General features: G+C 35.8%; 1 protein-coding gene across 1 annotated transcript; it reads right to left on the bottom strand.

Annotated features, from left to right (window-relative positions):
* Window positions 1–5494: 5494 nt before the first annotated feature.
* On the bottom strand, window positions 5495–9622 carry LOC132060382 (nudix hydrolase 18, mitochondrial-like). The gene is made up of 5 exons (XM_059453420.1): window positions 9242–9622; window positions 7331–7445; window positions 7143–7226; window positions 6545–6673; window positions 5495–6457 (listed from the first exon to the last, which is right to left on the bottom strand). The coding sequence occupies exons 1-5, from the start codon at window positions 9310–9312 to the stop codon at window positions 6239–6241; spliced, it is 618 nt and encodes a 205-aa protein (XP_059309403.1). The 5' UTR covers window positions 9313–9622; the 3' UTR covers window positions 5495–6238.

The following is a 9622-nucleotide window of genomic DNA, read 5'->3' as shown; positions in this document are numbered from 1 at the left end:
TTGGATCGGGTTTCGGGTTTCCGGGTCGGATCGGATTTTTTTGGCTGGTATTTATATGGTACTGCTTTGATCTTTAATTAATAGTAATAATGTTATACGAATTGTTTTGATTTTGATAATTATATTAGGTAGTACTTGTTTTTTTTATTTTGTTTGTAAACTGATACATGATCTTGTTGATTGAACTGAATGATCCGTTTTGTTATTGGATCAGTTTTCGTCGTTTTTAAAAAATTACGCTCTATGTCTACTGGGAGAAAATATTTGCGCCATGTAGCCCATATTTTGAGTTTGTTACTCGTTTTAGCCCATATTTGTGTGTAAACACCTCTTATACGCTATTATGCAAGGTTGATACATTATGTATAATGCTTTCCACTAGGTATAATTTTTTTAAAATTACGCTCTATGTCTATTGGGAGAAAATATTTACGCCATGTAGCCCATATTTTGAGTTTGTTACTCGTTTTAGCCCATATTTGTGTATAAACAGCTCTTATACACTGTTATGCATGGTTGATACATTATGTATGATGCTTTCCCCAGGTATAATGTTGTATAAACTGAGAATATGGCTATGTGACGTAATATTTTATGGGCTGCATATTTTTGATAATTTCCCTATTTTGGTTTGGTTTTCTGATTGGATCGGCCACTTTTTGCTGCTATTTATATGGTATGGGATATTTAGTGAATTGGGTTTCTCTTGTACTGCTTTGTTTGTTAGTAATTATTAATAATGTTATATGACTTGGTGAACTGCTCAATGGGTTAGCTTGTGTTGATTTTTGGGATTTTGATACTTATATTAGGTAGTGTTTGTTTTGATTTGTTTGTTAATTGTTGTATGATCCTGTTGATTGATGCTTGAGCTTTATCTAATTGAAATATATGCTAGTTTTTCACTGTTTAAGTTATGAATTTTGGGGCCGTTTGGTTGCTGGTTAGGAAGTGAATTATTCATGTATTAGGACCTGCCTAACTAGTGTCATATTTTGGTAGAATTTTAGTTGCTATGTGTAAACTTTAATACACCAAGTAAGGTGTTTTGGTTAACAGTTTACAATCTCGCATAAATAAAAGGGAAAAGGCTCAAATATCTTTATCAAACTATCGGAAATAACTCATTTATGCCACTCGTTAATAATTTGGCTCATTTATGGCATTGAACTATCAGGAATGGCTCATCCATGCCATTTTTCAATAAAGTCGGTTTTACAATACCAGATATGACACTTGGTCACCAATTAGAGGTCCACGTCGTCTAATTAAACCAACACAAATTAAATCCTAAATTAAACGAAAACCCGACCCACAAATCTGTGCTGGTTTAATTAAACGATATGGACCTCTAATTGGAGGCCAAGTGTCATATCTGGTATTGTAAAACCTGCGTTGATGAAAAATGGCATGGATGAGCCATTTCTGATAGTTCGATGGCATAAATGAGCCAAACTATTGACGAATGGCATAAATGAGCCATTTCCGATAGTTTGATGGCATATTTGAGCCTCTTCCGTAAATAAAATATGTACAAGTTATAAGTCAATTTATATATTATTTTATGCAGGGTTGAAGATGGAATAACTAATAATGAATAACTTATTCCTGCATTACTAATACTTGCATAACTCTATCCAACTACCAAATGACCCCTTTGCTGAATAAGTTGAGTTAGATAAAAAGATTATAAAAGGAAAAAAGTGGCATACACATGAATAAAAGGTTAAACTTTATTTCTTGGTCAATGCGAAAGTATGATGGTTGATAGTATAGGTGGTAGCACATGTTGCAGAATTGCTGAACGTCTTCTTATAATTCTTGATTGCTCTGTGTTTTGGTAGAGATTTGGTTCCAAGATGTTGAATTATCTGTAACTGTTACTGGATTGTGTGATTGAAATATGGGAGTTTGAGATCCCAGGTTTGACTCCCAGGCACAACACTTAAGTTTGTGTGTGAGTTTATATGCTCCAGGCTGGGTGGATTGGATTACCTGTCACCTGTGCTTTTGGTGTTATAGCAGGCTACCTGGTGGTTAGTCGATGTGCATGCAAGTTAGTCGAGTTGTTGCCGTCATCCAATTTTTTGTTAAATAATCATTCGTGTCTTTCTTTTGAATGATATCATAAGTTGTTATACTTAAAAGGCTTGAAATATCTTATGGCTCATCAACTGTCTTTTTGAATGATAGAGTGTTCTTGTGATGATACTGTTTCCTTTAATAAAAATGAATGATAAAAGAAACTGTCCTTTTGAGTGATGAGGTGGGCATGGTTACCTGTACTCGTGGTTGTTCTTTGACATATCTGATTTTTCTCTGCGAGTCTTTACTTGACCTGTATGACGACAAATTTAACCAGTGGCGGAGCTAGCGGAAGGGGTTCATCCGTACCCCTTTTCCCGGGAAATCACATGTATAAGGACAATTTTTTCTATGTATATATGGCTAGTAGATGATGAACCCCCTTGGTGAAAATCATGCCTTTAACTAGTTTCCTGTTATGGTGAACCTTGCCCGCCCCACAATGTCACCTGGCTTAACTTTCTTTCCGACTAGCTTGCTCCACCTCTCCGGTTTGTTGAATTTCCTTTGTATTATTTATCCAATTAATATTTTTTCCTCTCACCATTTACAACTCAACTTCATTAGCCCTCCCCACAGAGACCTTCACATTGTTCTTCATACCAGCAACCTCTTCACTTTGAGAATCCACTATCTGTAGCATTATATGAATCACTAGAGTAATCACGACTTGCTAGGGGTTAGAGTGAGGTCTTAAGGTGCAGAGAAGGGTTTAACTATGCTAACAGAACTCCTAAGGATTACCTATGCTAATATAGCACATAACATGCTCCTTCTCCTAACACTTCCGGGTCTTGACCCGCTTCGTAAAGGTCTAATTGCCGTTGACCCGAAATCTCCAAACCATTCCTTTCAATCATACCCTTTTGTCTCTTTTTATTAATGGATATCTACTGGAAATATGAGACCCGACCCACTTGTGAATCATCCGTATCTTGCCATCTGAATACTTACGTCATCAAAAATCAATTATGAAGTTTAGTTGTTAAAGTTGAGATGTTGAATAAGCGCGTGGGGAAATTGAAGGCTCAGGATTGAATTGAATGATTTGTTTGGAGATTGGATCGGGTTTCGGGTTATCGATCGGATGGGATACTTTTGCTGGTATTAATATGGTATGGGATACTTTTTGCTGCTATTTATATGGTATGGGATATTTTAGTGAATTGGGTTTCTCTTGTACTGCTTTGATCTTTAATTACGGAGTAATAATGGATTAGCTTGTGTTGATTTTTGGGATTTTGATGATTATATGTTAGGTAGTGTTTGTTTTGGTTTGTTTGTGAACTACTGCTTGATCCTATCGATTGATGCTGGAGCTTTATCTAATTGAAATATATGTTGTGGAATTTATATGACTTAATAATGGGCAATGCATCTTGGATTGGCTTATTTTAGGTGCTTTAAGGCAAAATAGTTTTTAAGCACTTTTGTAGTGTTTGGATAAAATAGAGAAGTGCTTTTAAGCACTTGTTTTTAAGCCAAAATAACAACTTATGTCTTAACTTATGGCTTTTGGCTTAGAAGCTATAAGTTATAAGCCAGTCCAAACAGTCTCTTAGTAGCCAAAGGATACTTACGTGAAGCGTACTTGGCTTCGTTTGGTCTGTTTTATATTTCTCAGTCTCTTTATGCTAGTTTTTTACTCTTTAAGTTATGCATTTAGAACTATTTAGCTGCAGGACATAAGTTGCAAAATCAAGCTTTTCATTTAGATGAAAAACAACCAGACACACACATGAACAGAAGTTTAAACTTTATTCCTTAATGAATGCGAAAGTGTGTTAGTTGATAGTATAGTAGCACACGTTGCACAAATGGTGAACATCATCTGATACTCGGTAAAGTTCTTGATTGTTGAGTGTTTTGGTATAGATTTGCATCCAAGATGTCGGATTGTCTGTAACTGTAACTGGATTGGTAACCTTTTCGTTAACAATAAAGGAAGTGGGAAAAAGGAAAACATGATAAACGTGTTCTGAAGGGGATGATTGAGTGATTGAGATATAAGAGTTGAGATTCCAGGTTACAACACTCGAGTCTAAGTTTATGTTAGTTTATATGCTCCAGGGCTGGTGGAAAGTGTTACCAGCCACCTTTGCCTGTAGCGTTGTAGCAGGCTGCCCGGTGGTTAGACAATGTGCGTGCAATGTAATGATACATGTCTTTTATTATGATATCATAAGCTGGTAGCAGGCTGCCCGGTGGTTAGACAATGTGCGTGCAATGTAATGACACATGTCTTTTATTATGATATCATAAGCTGTTAGTACGCAAAAGTCTTATGAATCCTTGTGGCTGAAAATGGCACTATGGCTGTAAGAAGCATGGTGGCGGTTCTATGGCCATGGCTGAAAATGGCACTATGGTTGTTTCGTTATCTCTGTGTGTGGTTTGAGTAAATGATTGTCCAACTTGTATGAGATTCTTTGGTGTTTTTAGAGGAGCAGCGATGAGTAAATTCTGTAGATTACTGCATGCGTATAAAATCGTCCATAGGGTAATCTGCAATGGAAAAAATATTACACACTAGTCCAGAATATTGGAATTCAAAAAAATTCTGTATTTTCACGTAAGTTTGCAATACTAGAATCAATCTTTTTCTTTCAACTCTAAGAAAGATGTATCACGTAAATCCATCCCATTAACTAGATCCATTTTCTGGCTTGAACTCTTCGGTTTGTACTTCCCTCTGTTTGGTGAAGTTATAAAAAATGAGGCATTCCGGTGCATAAAGCATCCCACGTTAGCATGGTTCTTTACGGTAAAGTGATTGATACAATTATTTATATAGGGAAAAGGGTCAAAATACCCTTCTACTTTGGGAAAAGGGTTAAACATGTCCTTCGTTACGAAATTGGGTAAAAAATACCCCTAAAACCAACAGAGTGCCACTGTGGCATGTCAACATGTTCAGTTTATTCATATTATAATTTTGGTCCAAATGCCACATGTTCAGTTTTGACTGGTCAATTGCCATGTCAACATGCCACAGTGGCACTCTGTTAGTTTTAGGGGTATTTTTGAACACTTTGCTAACGTTAGTAGTATTTTTTATCCAAATTCGTAACGGATGATATTTTTAGCCCTTTTGTCAAAGTAGAGGGGTATTTTTGACCCGTTTCCCATTTATTTATCCCTTTGAATGGGGATAAAAGATGTTAAGTTCAGTCATAAGGTGACTACACAACTTAACCAGACTCGAATGCCTTATATGACTTTGTCACAAATATCGTTGCCAGCTCATGAGGTAAGAGATTGTCCAAGATCATATAAGGGAGCAAATAAAATCATCCTCACTGATGTGTGACTCAAAATCAACCTATACTTAAAGAAACTTGCATGTGCAATATTTTTTATAACATCGAGGATCCTCAAAAAAACTCTAAAAATTAAGCAAAGACAAAAGTAAACAGTCCAAGATCCGCTCGTTTATTTCGTTTTTACATATCATGTCAATACATCAGCATGAAGATATACTAAAGATTCGGATACTTTAGAGACATCGGAACGTAAAAAGTAACTTCACTATCTTCAGCCAGTCATTATATAGTACCTACACAATGGCAAAGTTCCTCAAAAAGACTGAGATAGTAACTGATAAGCTGCATCCTTCACAACACTGATTTTCTAAGCCTAAAGCGATCATGTACAGAACTGAAATCCAATTCTGATAAAAGAAAACAAGAACAAAAAAACTACATAGTGCTATTGCTAGCTCTGTATTTCTGTTTTCTTGAAAATTGGAGTAGCACTAAGACAGATTGCTCTAACCTACTTCCACCAGCGATCATTGACGATATCCTATTTTTGATAACCGAGAAAAAATCCCTGAGGATAAGCAACGCACGGTTCGAATCGATGAAGGATCGGGCATGGTTTGAAACTCGGTGGAGGATCAGGGGGCATGGTTTGAACTCAGTGAAGAATCAGGGGTGCATGGTTCGAAACTTGGGAGGATCAGGGATGCATGGTCCGAAATTTGGTGAATAGTGGGCCTGACCCTCTACCCTTCTCCACTTAAAACTAGGCTTTTGTCTGCGACAGGCCAGTGACGCGCGTCTAGTCCACACACATCACATGCTATGCTAAGGGCTCGTCGTCAATTTCCTATTTACAAGCTACTTTTACTACATTCCTTGGCTAATGGAAACTAGGCCTCTTCTGCAGGACTAGGTGGAGGTGGAGTAAGTGCTTGAGCCCTGCATCCCAAACCCAAAATGGCTCCATGGCCACCGGAGCTCCGGTTGATTCTTGAAAATAGGTCCATTTTAGTCCGCCTACTTTGTGATGTGAGGCGACTAACTAGTAACTCTAAGGCTTCTTTCATCCACCCCTGTTGGCAGAGCTTTCTTGCTTCTCGCACGCTCATCTGCAAATGATGTTTGGAAATACTAGTAAGCAACGATGATTATGTGATGTTTATATGCAAATTTATGGAATTTAGACAGATACATACCCAAAGTCTTTCACGGATGTCTTTCTCAGGCCACAGATCTAGTTCCTCCTTCACACGTAAGGGGAACATGTGTCCTTCATAGGCGGTGTCACCATTTTTGTTCTCAAAGTACCATGTTCCCAGTTTGCTCTGCAATAAGGTTTCCAACCAAAGGAGACTCGTTAGAACTATATCTAACGACCTATATGTATAGATATTAACACCAACAGGGTTGAAGATCAACAAGAAAAAAACAGCAAGCAAGTTACTATTAAGCATGATTTGGAAAAATAAGAAAATCTTTAAAAGATGATCTGATTTCAGCGCGAGTCTTAAATGCGAGCCATCATAAAACCATATTGACTCCGAAACTAGTGCGCACTGATTCAAAATTCAGGACTAGTAGTGAAAAGTTGTAAACTAAAGAACTTCCAAAAATGACTTTCCGCTTCATAATCTAATTCTAACTTGTAGCCATTTGAAACGTCCAAAACTCTCTATTATAGCCAACTCTTTCATATATTGTCATAGCCATATGACCACACCATGTTGCTTTTAGCCACTTTTAGTTCAGAAGAAAATCACACACAATTAAAGCGGATCACTGTTAAAAACTAACCTCAATATCGCCGCAAACACCAGCTTCCTCTATTGTCTCACGCTTTGCTGCATCTTCGATTGTTTCATCCTTTTCCCAACCTCCCTGATATAACAAGAATGATTTGTAAATAACACAGAAATTTGAAGCCAATCTGATAGATCTTAGAGTACAAATTATAAGTTCGAAAGCCATAGATCGGTTGCTACCTTTGGGAACAACAATCCTTTTCCTTTTCTCTGAGGAGTTATGAGAAGAACTTCAAACGCATCTTCATCCCCCAAGGATCGGTCAATAATATCTTTATATCTATAAGGTATACATCTGCAGAAGACATCAGAGAATTAGATATTGTTGATTAACATTTGTAACTCATCTCAGTACAAAGTTACAAGGTCTAAAACTGATTTATCTGAAGAAATGTTGTAAAGCACGTATTTTTAGCGGTCCGGAACGGAAATGGAACCAGTATTAGGTCATTCTTTAGATGTCTTTTACACATGAGAACCATTTAACAGAAACAAATCCACTTAGTACGCGCTACTAAATCTTAATGATCAAATCAATATTGTTAGACAACCATGAATATTCAACAGGTACTTAATTTTAGTTAATGTCCAAGAACACTTGCACTGTTATAATTTGGAGAAAAAAATGCACCAAGAAAAGGACATTGAATGAATGTCTCACCTATCCTTTCATTTAACAATTAAAATAAATTATATGAGAGGAAAAATTGGTCCTTTTCGCAGAGAAAAAAACAAAACATGTGATGAGGTGAACACTATGCCACGAGCACATGACAGTATTGACTATGTCAACCTAATAAAAAACATCCATCCAAAAGAAAAAATAAACACCAAACACAAAAATACACAAGTTGAAGTAGAAAATTTCACTAAGAGCTACTTGATTTATTTAATTTTTTAGCACTCTTTGGGAATATCAAAACTAAAACAGTTCACCTAAAATTTCATTTTCGAAAAATACAAAAACTTTGTTTTCAGAAACCACTAGATTAAGAGAAACAGTAAACAAGTAGTAGTTACTTCAAAGACTCTAATTTGTAAAATCATCCCATTTTCCACACAAATAAAGAACATCAATCAGCCTCTTGATGATGGACCACTTAGCCCTCCCAATAGATTGTTTTTTTAGTGAGCGTGTCACAAGCTTACTCCTATTTTTATTTTTATTTTTGTAAAAACGAAGAAATAAATTCGTACAAAACTAAAGGCTGAAAATTTTAAGAGATTCTTGTAATTGCAGACTGAAATGGACCACTTCTCTATCATTTTGTTCATCCTAGAAGTCAACTCTTCATTACTCCCTCATTCCACCCACCACTCACACACAAAAAAAAAAAAAAAAAAAAAGACGCTAGGCTCCCTTGGATTGGCGAAGGTGTTCAGGATTTAGAGCCCGTTTGGATTGGGCTTTTAAATTCTTTGCTGGAAAACAAAAGTGCATTTTATCTTAAAATAAGTCAAAAAATTAATTAGTTTTGCCAAACTTTATCAAAAAAGCGACTTATAATTTAAAAAAAAAAAAATAAGTTAATTTCCCAACTTTTTTTTTTTTAAACATTGCTTTTTTCCCCATCCAAACAGGCTCTTAATATATATGTACGGAAAGTAATTTTTAACCTATATACTAAAGTATAATTTTTTATGTACTACACAGTAGGACTGTTGAACTCATCACCCTTATGTGGCTAGTTCCAAAATTCCGCAATTTTAGATAAGCTAGTTCCAAATTTACACATAGAAACACAGAGTGCTAATCCAGGTTGCTCCATGGCCCATCATCCATGGTTTACATTAAATATTCACCCAAATTTGAACTAAACCACAAATTTAAGAAGCAAAAGAAAATAATTCATAGCCTAACAATAATACCAAGCAAGATATGCAGCCAAAAAAAAAAAAAAAATCTATACATATAATTCATAGAGTTAACAGGTACTAATTGTTTATAACTAACATGATTTAATGACCTTGAAAATAGATTAAATAACTACTCCCTCCGTCCCAATTTATATGACATTCTTTCCTTTTTAGTCCGTTAAAAAAATAATGACACATTTCTATATATCGAGCGAGTTTTTTAAGTGAACATACCCAACAACTTGGCGACGACCTTTGTTATAACGCTGCAAATGTCTTCCAGTACGTGCAACTAGAACCACCATATTTTTCAATTCCAAAATATTTGTGTAAAAATGGAGTCTTTATTTGAAACCCAAAAAGGAATCAGCAAAAATAAGGGGTTAAAAAAAAAAGGCACCTTCAAGAACTGAAAATAAGAGAACCCCACAAAGGAAATCACCAAAAAAAAGAGAGAGAAATGGTGAAATTCCAATATTGGTCAGCAATAAAAATGGAGTCTTTATTTGAAACCCAGAAAAATAAGCACTTGAAATGTGACTTATATAGGCTTTCAAGAACTGAAAATTAAAAAAAAAACCCCAAAAAGGGTATTAACAAAAGAAGAGAGAGAAA

This window comes from Lycium ferocissimum, chromosome 6 (genome assembly GCF_029784015.1).
Source record: "Lycium ferocissimum isolate CSIRO_LF1 chromosome 6, AGI_CSIRO_Lferr_CH_V1, whole genome shotgun sequence".
Lineage (NCBI taxonomy): Eukaryota > Viridiplantae > Streptophyta > Magnoliopsida > Solanales > Solanaceae > Lycium > Lycium ferocissimum.
This window is presented reverse-complemented; position numbering and strand designations above follow the sequence as displayed.

Coding starts and splice junctions, on each gene's coding strand:
- LOC132060382 (XM_059453420.1), bottom strand. CDS start 9,312: ATGGTGGTTCTAGTTGCACGTACTGGAAGACATTTGCAGCGTTATAAC. Junction 6,674..7,142: donor GTGTTTGCGGCGATATTGAG/GTTAGTTTTTAA, acceptor ACCTTATTGCAG/AGCAAACTGGGAACATGGTA. Junction 6,458..6,544: donor ACATCCGTGAAAGACTTTGG/GTATGTATCTGT, acceptor CATCATTTGCAG/ATGAGCGTGCGAGAAGCAAG.